Source organism: Gossypium raimondii, chromosome 4 (assembly GCF_025698545.1).
Source record: "Gossypium raimondii isolate GPD5lz chromosome 4, ASM2569854v1, whole genome shotgun sequence".
NCBI classification, from domain to species: Eukaryota; Viridiplantae; Streptophyta; class Magnoliopsida; order Malvales; family Malvaceae; genus Gossypium; species Gossypium raimondii.
The window spans coordinates 33,053,059-33,068,158 of NC_068568.1; the positions used below are offsets into that span (position 1 = coordinate 33,053,059).

General features: G+C 35.4%; 1 protein-coding gene across 2 annotated transcripts; it reads left to right on the forward strand.

Annotated features, from left to right (window-relative positions):
* Positions 1-1,298: 1,298 nt before the first annotated feature.
* LOC128040562 (uncharacterized) lies at positions 1,299-4,183 on the forward strand. 2 transcript variants are annotated; one of them, XM_052629528.1, is made up of 3 exons: positions 1,299-2,976; positions 3,079-3,138; positions 3,348-4,183. In XM_052629528.1, exons 2-3 carry the CDS (start codon positions 3,079-3,081, stop codon positions 3,954-3,956), a joined length of 669 nt encoding a protein of 222 aa, XP_052485488.1. In that variant the 5' UTR covers positions 1,299-2,976; the 3' UTR covers positions 3,957-4,183. The 2 variants fall into 2 exon arrangements, with proteins under 2 accessions (XP_052485488.1, XP_052485487.1); XM_052629527.1 differs by having other exon boundaries at positions 1,299-3,138.
* The last annotated feature ends 10,917 nt before the right edge of the window (positions 4,184-15,100 follow it).

Sequence of the window (15,100 nt, forward strand, 5' to 3'; positions counted from 1 at the left end):
TCAAACAAGTCTGCTATTTATATCTTGGTTTATGTGGATGATATTATTATTACTGGTAGTTCGACTGATGAAATTAGTTGTTTTGTTCAGCAACTCCATACCGAGTTTTCTCGAAAGGAATGGGTGAGCTTCATTATTTTTTAGGGATTGAAGTTAGTAGGTCCTCCACTATCAGTCTGCACTTATGTAAACGCAAATACATTCGAGACCTTCTTGATAGGAGCTCTCTGACTAACGCTAAGACTGTTCATACGCCAATGGTTAGTTCATCAACTTTGTCCAAGGATGAAGGTGATCGGCTTGTAGATCCTACTGAATATAGAAGTCTAGCTGGTGCTCTTCAATATGTGGTTCTAACCCGACCAGATATTGCCTAGGATGTGAATCGTGTTTGTCAGTTCATGCACGCACCTACAACGGTTCATTTGATAGCCTTGAAACGTATCCTAGGATATTTACATTGTACCATTACTCATGGGTTGGTTTTTCGCTAATCTGACAGACTATCTTTGGTCGGGTATGCTGATGCCAACTGGGGACTTGATTTTGATGATCGTCGATCTACTGCAAGATTTTGTGTCTACTTTGGTCATACACCTGTTTCATGGTGTTCAAAGAAACAACAAGTTGTGTCAAGATCTACAGTTGAGGCTGAATATCAAAGTCTAGCTACAGCTTCTAGTGATATTACATGGTTAGTTTCTCTACTAACAAAGTTACAAATTAGTTCTACTGATCCTCCAACAGTTTGGTGTTACAATTCAAGTGCAGTAGCTCTTACAGCTAATCCAGTATTACACTCTAAATTCAAACATGTTGAACTTGATTTGTTTTTTGTTCGCGAGAAACTGGCTGATGGATCTCTTGTTCTCGGTGAAGTACCAGCATGTGATCAAGTTGCAAATATTTTCAGTAAACCTTTGTCTCTCTCGTTATTTGCTCGATTTCGAAGTTGGCTTCAGGTCTTACCTCTTGAGAAGTTTGGTGAATGTTAATAGTAATATAAAGACTGTTATGGTTGTTAGTTTGTTATAAAATCTGGTAATCAGTTTGATATGCAGTTGGTTACGAACAATTACTCTTGTATCAGTGTATAAACATAGTCAATGTATTCAATCAAAACTAAGAAAGATTGAATGAAAAAAATATTATTATGTAGTTCATCATTCTCATACATTTTCTACTTAGTATCTAATAATACTTTTACTACTTAGTACTTAACAATTCGTTTCATTGAGCTATATCTTTTCTACTCGATGGAAATGGAAAAGTAAATTAACCAACTTAAACAGGGCTAGAGATGATCTTTAGTGGCATTCTATTTCATGTTAAAGGAGATCAATTCCTTTCTCTAGAATCACTAGCCAATAAAAAGTTGTTGGTATTATAAAAGCATGCAGTACATTAATTTTTAATGACTGTGTTATATTTCCTTAAAAAGACCACTTATTTAAAGTAACGACAGAAAAGTAAAATAAAGTATTATTTGTTATACTATTTTAGAGAACAAAATACAGGAAAAGAGACAGCGTTCTCTTGCGAGGGATCCTTGTGCGAGCTCTCCTCTTAGGATTTTCTTCTACTGTTTTAACGAACAGAAATAAGAGGGGGGAACATAGCCCTCTTGTGATTGTCTACTACAGTCCTTCATTAAATCTGTTCTCTCTTCTATCATTTTCTTCTAATTTGGGGTTTTCTCTTCTTTTTTCTGCATGCACACCAAGTGCTGGAAAATAGGCATGAAAGAACTTCTTAACACTTCAATCAGTCCACCCGACTCATTCTCTGGATCTCAACTTCCTACAAGTCATTTTATTTTTGGTCTGTCTACGGTTGAGTCTTGGTTCTCTGTTCGATCCCCTGCTTTATTGCACGTGCTTTATGGTTTTCTACTAGCTCACACTTAGCACATAATGATTTGCCTGAATGGTTCCCCTTTCACGAAGCTCTCTCAGTTGATTTGTTTTCCTTTAATGCTCATTTATATGCTGATTTTTGCATTTGAGCTTTATGATGGATGGTTTTCTTAAACAAATATCAAATGCATATTGGTCTCTGCTGCTCATTTTTTTTACATGAGATTTCTTGCTTGAACTGCTCTATGATATAGAGTTTATAGGTTTACTTTCTGGACCGACTTAGCTGTTTCCTTCATCTTGGTTGTTTTACCTTGGCTTTCGGTTTTCCTTCTCTCTTGACTAGCATTCCTTTCATGGAGTTGCCAAGGTTTGGGAAAATTTTTGGCTAATCGTGCAGTCAAGAACCTTTTCCATCACCAGCTTCCCTTAGTCTAATTCCTCTAGAAAATGAAGCAAAAAAGAATTTTGTTAAACTCTAACTTATACGAATCCCTAAAAACCCTCCTTGAAAATCTTAGACTAACTATCCATATGACATGCGAGCTTACTCATTAGTTAGTATCACATGAGATTACAACGTCAGAGCAAGACAATTTAAGACACAAGGAAGACGACACATGACATATTTCAATGCTACCTACCTATGCTAGCAGTTGCTCATTTGGTATTAGAGTATGTTGTAATAGATTCCGTTAATTAGCTAGGATGGTTAGTAGTAGTTTACTTTTACTTGTATGTGTATAAATTCACCTCTCAAGTTCCCAATCAATCAAGCAATTATCTCAAGGTTAATCATAAGAAATTAGTGTCGCTAATAGTTGGGCTGATTTTCGCTGTCCTCCATGGCTGCCACTCCACCCAAAGTATCTGCAAATATAATTTCCACGAAGACTTCTGCTCATGTCCCTAGCTCTTCCTCACCTTGTTTTCCTGAAGGCGATAGACACTATCGTGTTGTTCAATCATTCCCTCTCCATGAAACAATAAAACTTAGAGAAGATGTGTTTGTTCAACGAAAACATCAGTTAAGGTTGATTATTGATTGTTATGGACTTACTGACTACGTCAATGGCACTCTTCTAACTCCATCCCGATTTGTGCCGGATTAAGAAGGGATGTTAGTTTCTAAACCTGATTTTGTCTTTCCATCAACAAGATAAACTTCTTGCCTTTTGGCTATTATCCCTAATCAGTGGTGATATTTTGTCCTATTTTACAGATGCTAATACCGCTCAGAGAGTATGGAGCAAAGCCACTCGCCAATTTGTCGCTGCCTCCGGTGCGAAGATTTTCTGCTTAAAACATGACCTACATTCGTTGAAGAAAGGTCATATGTCTGTTAAATAATTTCTGGCAAAAATAAGAAATGTGTGACCTATTTTGGTGCGTCTGGATACTCTGTTTTGAGTGTTGAACAAGTTGAAATAGTGCTTGCAGGTCTTTCAACAGATTTTGAATCTGTTCTTACTCTTGTGTCATTTTCGCCAGAACCTCTCTAGATGGATCGACTTGTTGACGTGTTGTTGGAATGTGAAAACCAATAAAAGAAGTTTGTTTCGGAAACGACTCTTCAGGCCAATATGGTTCATCCCCTTCCGTCGACTCCTCTATCCATGGCTGGCTCTCCCTCGCTTACAACTCTTTTTTTCATGCCTAACTCTCGTTTGCTTAGGTCTTTCTCACACGGTGGTCAAGGGTCTTACCGTGGTCGTAGTCGGGCAATGTCAAATTTATGGGCATCTTGGCAACCTTTCCGAACGTTGCTATTATTGGTTTGACCGGTGGTTTGATGGACCTCTAGTGGTGACTGGGGCATCATTTTCTTCTTCGCTCCGTGAAGGGGTTTCACTGGCTGCACTGAACCCTAGTTTTGCTTATGAGTCTTTAGCATATACTCACCCTTCTTATGGTTCTGTCTCAAATGGACATTTTTCTGGCACACTGTCTCACCTAAGCCCCATGGCCCAAGTTAATCAAGTATCGTATCTGCCAAGGTCGAATGGTTCGTTGTATGTGTCTCCCGCAATGATTGGGCCTGATACTTCCCTTTGTAGGCCTGTAAGTTGGTCACATCTCTGGACAGGAGCAAGTGGCTAATATTTTGACCAAACCGTTGTCAGCAGGGTTATTTGACAAATTCAGAAGAAAATTTAGAGTAATTTCCATTAAAAAAGATGCTGTACAGAAATAAGAAAAAGTCTCTTACAGGAACTGAGAAAGTCAAAATGCATGGGTCATGTTAGGAATAAGAAAGTTGTTAGATAAAGAGGTTAGTTGCTAGGCAGTTAATATGCAGTTAATAACTGTTGCTAATGTACTGCTCATTAAATAACCTGTGTATGTTTCTTGTTGATAAATGAAATGAGTTTACACTCAACAATAACACTCCTCCTTGGCATAAAGGTGCCAAAGCTTAAAATAGGTAGTTTTCAACATGTCAGCATTACAATCACTATTGGGGACATCGATGAGCTTGTCAATCCTTCCCACCAGCTCGCGAATTTGGTTTTTCATCCTACTATACCGACCATGTTGCCAACGACCAAGCTCTACCATCACCTTCTCTAGCTTCTCAATGATGTTCATTACATTACAACTCCAAGCTTTCTTGATAATATCTTTGGTTTCCTTCTATTTCGCCCAACACTCATCATATTTAAAGAAAAGTGTCGGGTCCTTAAAGTTCTCACGAGGCTTACGACCCAAAGTATCCATCAATATAGCATCGCGGTTCGAGTTTGTTTTTCTCACCATGTTAGTCGCAAAAAAAAGGGTAATTATCAATAGCATTAGCAAAAATAAGGAACGTGTCCAATCTTTCTTTGGCCATGTTGTTCCCCTCACGATTGTTGACCCAGGTAAATAAGCCCTTGTCAGTTTTGATATCAACAAGAGTCAGCTCCTTTATAACATCTCTGAACTCCTCCATAGTTACCCTAGACTTCCTTCGGCCCCCTTCTTTTTCTGCTTCATTGATGATTGTGTTCAAGTTGCCACCCATAACCCAATCATCCTTAACCGATCTTCCCACCCTTCTAAGAATGTCCCAAGACTAACTCCTTTAGTTTGGATTAGCATGACCGTAGAACCCAGTGAACCTAATATTGTTATGATTCTCCATACTAACAAGTGAATCAATGTGATGACTAGAGTAGTTTTGTATAGCCACATCTACACCTTCTTTCCACAGCATCACTAAACCCCCACTTCGACTTTGTAAGCTCACAACCAAATAATTGTACATCTTGCATAGGTTACAAACGCATGTGAAATTATTAGAGTTCATTTTCGTTTCACATAAGAAGACAACATCAGGATTATTAATAACGAGAACTTGCTTAAGTTCCCGAACTGTCGCAGGGTTCCCATGCCCACGACAGTTCTAACAAAGAAACTTTATTGCTCTTGGTGGGGCCGATCACTAGCCACCACCTTACAAGGTGAGAGACTATCCGCTAGTTTCTTCGAACTAATCTGGTAGGACTCTCCTAATTGTTCTCCCCATTACTCCCTTTTACTCTTTATCTTTTGCACCTCATTTTGTCTCCTCCATCACGTGCTGATTTTGTTGGGTGTTTCTCTGCAGGGGAGAAAGATTTGAATTCCTCTTCCCCAGCTCTGGATTTTTCTTTTCCTTTGAGCATCATGAGATCATTTTCTTCCCCATCCCCATCCTTGTCATTGTTTATCCCTTCATTAGGGTTTATCTTCTTTTCTAATATTTTAATTCCATTTATCCAGTTGCCTCTAGTTTGGCTTGATCCCCCTAGCTACGCTCTAAGCCAACTCCCATATTGGAAGCTAATGTTACCCGTTACAAGTTCTTATTTTCTGTTACATTTTTGTGTAGTATGTCATATGAGGCCACATAAGTAACACAAGGCAAGGAGCCTTTCGTACTTGATCGCACAGACAGTTTTAGTTACCTCACTACTAACCAAATGAACCACCTTTCGGAGAGGCCTTAGCACATCTATTTTGAACCTGATTCTAATGTAGTTAGTCCAACCTCCATCTCTATCACGCCAGTCAATAGCCACAACCTCCCCTATTGCCTTACCCATATCTATGGTGACTTGTCTATCCATTTGTTCAATGGGGATATTATAAATCCTTATCCAAAATGGCGTAATATTGAAAGCATATTCATCCAGTTCTTAGCCCTTTACAAATGGTAACATTGCAAACAGACATTGATCGAAGAGTCATGGGGTCAGGTTCAGATTTCTCGTTCTATATTCGATGGCACCAAATTTCACAAGTGTCACTCATTCGTTTAAAGCCACAAAGTTAACTTCTTCCTTAGTAAACCATAAATATTTGAGAACACGGTACATAACTTCTCTGTTAACTTTTTCCCCAGACATAATCTTCCCAACGACCCACGCCTTGTAGCCTTGTATGTTTCATTATTTCATATTTGTGTTGATCACCCTTTTTAATTCTTTTTCCGAGAAATTTAGTCTTTCCAGCAGCACATTTATATCGTCCACCATACTTTAGCTTAGATAAGCAAGTGAGGAATAAATAAACCATCCAACAAAAACCAAGCAAACCCTAGATCTTCGCTGCGAAAACCAAAGAGACAACTACAAAACCACAAAAGAGAGAAGAAACAACAAAAAACTGCAGGAAACCAAAATCAGAAAGAAAAAAGCAAGAAAGATACTAACTGAAACAACAAAGACACCAGTTGATATAAGAGTCTAAAAAAAAGGAAGAAAAAAGCGATGCACAAAGAACTAGAAATTGCACAAGGTAACCTGCATTATGCACCACAAATACCAGACTACACAAGAGGCAACACAAAAGCTCTAAAAAAAAGGGATTAAAACGAATTAAAATAGAAAAAATTCATTTTTTAGGTTAAATAGGAAGAGGAAAGAAAATAAAAGAACACTACCAGAAACCTTAATATTAAAGACTACGTGCAAGGAAAGAGAAAGATATAGGCAAAACTATGGTAATAAACTCAAGCGTAATAAATGCAGATTTGTGGAAAATCGAGGAAAAAACTTTTGCATGCAATAAAACTAGTAGAACAGTCAAAATACGTACCTGGTAGCGAAGACATGTAGAGAAATGGAATCCATGCAAGAAAAACGTAAAATCATACAAGAAACGTAAAAACTAAAAAAGGAAAACAAGTACAGCGAAAGCGACAAAAGCACTGATCAAAATGACCACCCTTCCCTATCAAAGGCCCCCGGATGCAGATTGGGCGCTGCTACTCCTTCAAAGTAGAGAGCCACCATACAAATCTTGAAAAGCACACCAAGAATAGCCTTGAAAACCCCAAAGAAACAGGGACACACAAGCAACACACCACCGTCCAATTATTCTTATCAAAAAGAATAAAGACGAAAAATAATGTAAAAAAGCAAAACAAGAAAGAAATCGCCAAAATCTTGGAGCAAAAAGTCAACATGCGCTACTCCTACCAGCAGACAACATAAAAGGACACTAAACAACTCACAAAAGGGGACATTAAGTCATCAACAAAGTGAAGAGACATGCCTTTTCAACTATACAAGAATCAAGTGAAAAGGCATAACTCATTTGCTGCCCAACATAAATTAAAACAAATTTAAATGTTTGTATTAACACTAGTTAAGTGCTGAAGTTGAAAGGTCTTTTATAGGCATTCGAATAGTCATAATAGTCCTATAAATAACTTATAAAATGACATTGTTGGCTAATGAACATTTTTATAATTTATAAGAATTCTATCTCTTTGTTCTTGAAAGAACTTAGTTGGACTTATCAAGGGTTTCCTTGTGGCGTCAAACCTTATATTGTTGGTTCCTATTTTTCTAGATAGAGGGTCACAATTTTCTTTTGTACAAACTTGTTCGTATCTTCACTTTATAGAAATCGGGTCATGATCTTTCATATCGTTGGTTCCTTTCTAAGTGTTCATCTCGTACAAGTTATCCATCCTCACCATTTCCATCATTTCCATTGAATCAATAACCATTAATCTCATTTTCATTTTAAGACCTGTTTCGAAATGATTCAGCATTAGAAGATCGGGCAACTCAATGTCTTGTAATCAAATTCACGAATACGAGCACGCATCGAAGAGTAACCCATGATATAAACTTAAGAGCACGAGTAAGAGGGGATTCGTTTAACCATTTCCACGTCTCTACCTTCTTCACCCCCTTCTTTTTCTCCTCTTGCTCTTTTGGCGACCCTACACCCCACACAGGTGAACCAGTTTCATCCTGTTTTCTCATTCTTCTCCTTATTGATCTTTGATACCACCAACTGGTGCAATGAACGTGGATTAAACACGTGGTCATAACTCATTCAACCACTAGCCTACTCAAAAATGTTGAAGAGACAAACCAAGACCACAACAACCAACCATAGGAAACCCAAAACTAGCATCAAACTAATGTTAAACAACAACGTTAACAATCCCACCAAGATACCCTCAAGAATCCCAACTGCTCCATAACTCCTACTACCCTCATTATGCAACTTACCCTTAGTATTACCAATTTCCTCTTCCCTGGTATTATTTTCCGTATGAATAAGGTCACACTAACATTCAACTAGGCAACTAGGCCTCCTAGAATCCACAATTAATGTCCCAACAATTCACAAAGATCCCAAAGAAAATAAGGGTGTTAGAGGAACAACTATATACATAACAAATATTATATTAGAAACAACTAGAGTGTTAACACCAGTTTGATTAAAGAAATGAAGAAAATGAAAAAAAAATTATAGAGCTAAGATTTAGGGAAAGAAAGTTTGCGACAAGGCCGCCACGTTCAAGAAGAAGGGACAACCGTATCCTTTCCTAGCGAACAAAAAAACTAGGGGAGAAGAATGACCTGACAAACCAACCTTTAAACCAAAACCATCAAAGGTAGGAAGATTTGTTCAAAGACCAAGGGCTTTGAACTTAATCATGATAACAAATTAGTTTATTAAGTATATAATGAGTAATGAACTTAGATGATAAAAAAATTTGATGTGCAAGCTAAAAAGTATAACGATATATGAGTTATTTTTATTAGAAAATGAAATGAATGCTTACGTTAAAAAGATTAGATATGTCTAAGAAACATGAAGTGTTTTAATATGTAATCGATAGCTAAGTTTTCATAATTATGTTTATACTATATTTTGGAAATTTAATTCATGTGTATATATACATATATTAAATGTCACACTTCAAATAAGGAAGGCAAGTAAATTCCATGAGTATTTACTAAGAAAATTTTGTTTCACATGTCATTGTTTCTTACTTGTAGATTGTTAGTGGATTGTGTGAATTTCAAGATCATATTTGGGGATCATATCATTGTAAAAGGCTTGAAGAGTATGCAAATTTTGTTTATATATTAAGATAAGCTTATTAGTTGGCATGTACATATGAGCTTTAAGTTAGTAAAATTTGAATTCATTTTGAGTTTTGTTGCGCTAAGAGATTTGAGAGTATGTGTTAAGAATAAATTGATAATTGAAATGAATTATGATGATATTGATTTGGAGATATTAATGAATGTGAGTAGCATGTATCCTGGTTTTAGATATGGTACGATAAATCAGGTTGATTGTGTGATATTCACTTGAAAGATGTGTTATATTATAGGCCTTGAGTGTTAGCATTGATATGTTACAATTAAGTATGTGCTAAATGAGTTTTTGTTTGTTTTAGGACTTAGAACCTAGTCCTTTGCACTTAAGTCTTGAGACAGGACACTCTAATCTAGAGACATACATGTTAGTAACTAAAATTCTATAGTAATAAGGCAATGTCTCGAGACATAGATTAGAGTTGGCAAACATGCCCAAGCTCAAGAGCCCACCCGTGTCCATTCGAGCTAAACTTATCCAAAGGCTAGGTAGCTCATCAGCCCAATGTAGGGTCGAGCTTAGACAAGGATTTTTGCACCTTGAGCCGACCCGACCCAGATTCAATTAAAATAATAATTTTTTTATATTTACATTTACTGATAGAAGTATTAAAACCTAAATTTAAAAATATAATTTCTAATATTTTATTATTTTTTGAATACTGAAATGGTTTTTTTGGCAGGTCGGGTCCACTAGAAAATAGGCCTGGGCTTGAAATTTTTTTTTGGAATTGGGCCTCGACCCGACCCATAGACACCTCTAATTCGAGCACATAATGATCTGAGCTTGAGAAAGCTCAAGCTGTTGGAATCTAGTGCCCTTAGTGTAGTGATATCAACGATGTACTTTATGTACTTGTAATTTTTCGAACAAATTGGTTTAATAATTCTATCATTATCATTACTTTTTTTGGTAAAATGTCCTCAAATGGGTTTTGCAAGCAAAACAAAATGAAAGAAAATATTAGCTCATTAATTATCTAATATTTAACTAATACTAAGTTGCATTATATGGTTAGATCATAATGCGAGAAGACAACTTGTATTAGTAGATAATCTAAACAAATCCTTAGCCTAATCAAAATTGAGCAAGTTGATTAAAAGACTAATATATCATCTATCAAGTCCAATTAGGGAGATATATTGTCTTGGGTATTGGAGTGGATGACTCCTAAATATAAAGATATAGGTGTGATTGTCTGGACTGACAATATACCATATAGAACCCAAGTAGAATTAATCTTAGATCTATTTATGGATTTATTCACTGGTGACATTCATAATGCGGTTTACATCAATCTTAAGTGACAAACTATGTGTGCATGACTCATATACTTTGATGTGTTAATAACTTGCGTTCAATTGGTAAATTGAGCCAAAAGCTGGTAGATTTAGTATATGACGTCCTTATTACATGAATTCACTTGAAATAGTGGAATTTATAGCCTAATAATTGATAAACGGCATCCTCTCATTGGTATTACATGATAGATGAAAAGTAACATGGTCACAGGTCATTTCGTAAGATGAATTATTTAATTACTAATTTTTAGTAATTGACTTCTCATGAAAGAAGATGTAATTGTTACCATGAGATAAAATAGGATCATACCAGGAGAACAAATTTTTACCCAAAGAGATCGAGGGTATCCTATGAGGGTAATACACATATGACAAGGTCATTGGAAGAGCACGAAATGTAGTAACTTTCATAATGGTATATAATGAAGAGAGCTCAGTCCTGATTGTAGCACCCTTAACCCATCTCCGTCACTAAATTAGGGTTACGGAGCATTATAGAACAACCGAAACAACTATTAACATCAAACATTTCAATAAAATCATTTAAAATTAATTAAATAAAACTCATTAAAAACCTATCAAACATATGTATTTGGACCTTAAATCGGGCCTTCGAGGCCCTAAAAATAGTTCAGAATCAATTTGGGACTAAATCATAACAAATTAAAAAATTTGGGAAAAATTAGAAAAAATGAAAACAGGGGTCACACGGCTATTATTACAACCAGGCTAACAATATCTCTATCTAATATTATGATTAGCTAGCATCCCCACATAATAAGAATTACATCTGGAGATAAAACAACCGCATATGCCACTATTGATAAAAGAGCACATAGCATACCCCATTGAAATCCTTGTAAAATACATGACCTCAATGACTGTGTTCAGATCTATATACATTTCAAGTACTACCGCACTGGCTACTAAAGTCATCAGTGATCTAACACTATTTTGTTTCATTCTATCTTTGTCATAAAACCCTAATTGGCCCAAAAATATCTATTCTGTCCTAGATACACTCTAATTATTGAAGTCTCAAACCCATGTCTTACTCTGTTTCTTATGATAGCAAAATTTTCTTCCCTTTTTCCATTGCACTGCCAAATATTTTAGTCCAATTATTCAATCCCTTTCTAAAACAAGTACATATTTCCTCTTCAATTGATACCATCTATTAACATACTTTTCAAGTTGAACCATTTTTACCCAAAAATCCACAACTAAACTATTTCACTAATGTAATTGATTCAGAAGAAATCCCAATTAATCCATCCTGTAGGCACTATAGTAGTTAAATTCGATTACCAGTTAATAACCTCTTCTTTTAACAGTGACGCCCCACATCTCAGGAAATCTTCAGAAAGATATAAAATTTTGTCTAGAATTTTTATAAATTTTCTAATCAGTTCTTGGCTCTGACCAAATTATTACTCATTCAACCGCTGAACTCTTTGGCTCCTCTTATGCAAACTTAATCAACATAAATCTTGTGAATAATCGGTTGTATAAGACTTTGAGGATGAGAGGGTGGAGGTCGTAGAGCCACAGTTGTTGTTATCATATACACATGAAACATATCATTCATTATTAATATAAATACCATAAACCTATACTCTATACTTCTTGAATTCTAACACATCATAAGCAACCTTTTAATTGGAGACTTTAGTACTGCTGTCAGCATCATCGAATTAGCTCGGTTAGAAGACATCTCTTATCTATATGTAAAACAAATCTCATCAAAGTCATGAGACATCACAATATCACAGGTTATTAAGTGACATGTATTTCTAAACTCCATACAAACTACGTTCAGTCCGAGAATCGACTAAATTGTAGTTCTAATACCACTAAATATAACTCCTCTAACCCGTTTCGCTGCTGAATTTGGGTTATAGAGCACTACAGAACAATCAGAACATCAATTAACATCAAAAAATTTCAATAAAATCATTTAACATTAATTAAATAAAACTTGTTAAAAACTATCAAACATATGTATTTGGGCATTAAATCAAGCCTTTGAGGCCCAAAAAATAGTTCGGGATCAATCTGGGACTAAATCGTAACAAATCAAAAAATTTGGGAAAAACTAGAAAAATTGAAAACAGGGGTCACACGGCTGTTTGACATAGCCCAGGCCGTGTAACAATCGAACCAAGGGGCACACAATTGTGTCCCAGCCCGTGTCTTAAACCGTGTAACTCACTAAGTTGTGACACACAGCCGTCTCGCAGGCTGTGTGCTATGCCGTGTATCTCACTAACTTGAGACACACGGCCGTGTCTTAGGCCGTGTGAAAATTACACCATAAATAATAAGTGACACACAGCCATGTAGCCAGACTGTGTGTGTCACACGGCTGTGTGATAGTGCGTGTCTGGGTTGTGTGATCCAAAATAGACCCTAAAACAAGATATTTTATAACCAAACCTTGCCCAATAGTTACCTCATTCCTGTACACATTAAAATTGACGTAAACACATTTCAACGACATATAAATATGCCAATTCAATCAACCTAGTTCTCCTAACCAATATGTCATTCAAAGGCACCTCAACTCAAACATTGATTCAACACATTTCAAGCCATTTTCATACATTGAACATATACCATACAAACACACAATTGACATGCTTCAATGTTATTAATATGTCATCTATTTACCTGACCTTCAAAAGACCAAACACACATATTAACTTAAGCATTTTACAAGGACAAAATAAACGCATACATAAGTTTGGCATCAACCAAAATATCTCAACTTACCAAGTAGTAAACTAGCATATGCATTCAATCCTTATACATACCAAACACACATCATACACTCAACAGTTAGTTACTTCATTCTCAAATTATTCCATGTATTCATATTTCTTCACAGGACACACACAGAAGAGACCAAGCTCACCTATTAACACAAACATATAACAACTTATTTCAAAACACATATATATACGCAAGTTGTTAGGCATAGGCTCGAAACATAACAAACTAACATACAACCCTATACATGCCATTTATAACTATTAGCACAACTTATACAAAAGCTACCAAAATAATCAATGGATAGTGTGGTTATGATCCGATGAAGATTCCAACCTATCGAGCCTTCCGATGACCTATAGAAACAGAGAAATCAACTAGGTACACAACTAATGTTTTTTAAGCTTGTATATAGGAAACTTAAACTTACCGAACATTTTAAATTAAACAACCAAACCTACTTTCATCATGTCATATGCCAAACTTCCTTTCCTATACACACCATCTCATAAGGTTAGTAAGTATAACATTACATGTAAGTTCTAAGTAAATCATGACACATACATAATAAGCATTTAGGCTTTCTATATCATCCATGATATATATATATATATATATATATATATATATATATCTAATACACATTCTTTCCATTTGAATCCACATAGTTAGTAAAGGATAAGTAAACATAACATCTATGGAACATATCATATATTAAAAAATAAATTTCATGCATATTTCATCCATCACATGATACATTCTCATCATTTTCATTTCATATATGCATATCCATCTTTTCATTTCATATGAACATTAATAACATTAAGTTTTTATACATGTCTTTCCATTAACCTTTACTTACTTGTTGAACTGTATAGAATAACATTGGATAATCGGGAATGATAAAACATAGTGTTCCTTTCCATGTAACCGTATGTAACCGTAACCTTTCCTTTCCATTAGTGCTCACACGAGCTGTAGGTCAGAATGTTAGCTACAAGGTGATGATCACACGAGTTGTGGAGTATCTGCAACAAATGCAGGACCTTATCCATTGGTAGGACATTCAAGACCCGCACCCAAAACCGTATAACCCTAATGACATGTCATTTGTATCCTAAGTATTCACAAGGTTCAAATGAGACATTTTCACATATCCAATTCTTTAAATTTCATTATATTATACCATTTCACACATGCTTCATGAAATACATAATTTTCAATTTTACACATCCAAAATCTTTCTTTTCATTCCATTGTACCATTGCAGTACACATTAAGTGAAGTTCATATTTTTCATATATAAACTTTAATTTAATTAGCTTCACGACTTAATCCATTATACTAAATTAATACAAAACTATCCATCTAATTATGCGTATCACAATTATTAATTAACATTCCATCCAAAATAGCAATAAAAATTTTAATCCTTATACGAACTTACCTCGACAAATACAATTGTGTAAAAACAAAGCCGACAACTAATCCAACAGTTAGCTTTTCCTCGATTTTTATCCGTTTGGCACGTTTCTTGATCTAAATAATAATTTGCATTCAATTAAACCATTCAAATAACCTAACATAATTAATTCAAGCCTATAATCTATTTTAAGGTGAATTCACAAAATTACCCCTAACATTTTAACATTTATGCAATTTAGTCCCTAAATCCAAAACTTCCAATTTCATCATTTTTAACCATAAATCATGCTAGCTATTTTTTACCCAATCTTATAACAACCCATATTTATAAAAATTTAGAATATTTTCCTTGAATTTTACCATTTTCATAAA

Bases quoted from the DNA above. Each gene is read 5' to 3' on its own strand.
- LOC128040562 (XM_052629527.1), top strand. From the start codon at position 3,079: ATGCTAATACCGCTCAGAGAGTATGGAGCAAAGCCACTCGCCAATTTG. The intron at 3,139-3,347 runs GTGCGAAGATTT...CATTTTCGCCAG, and splicing joins CCAATTTGTCGCTGCCTCCG to AACCTCTCTAGATGGATCGA.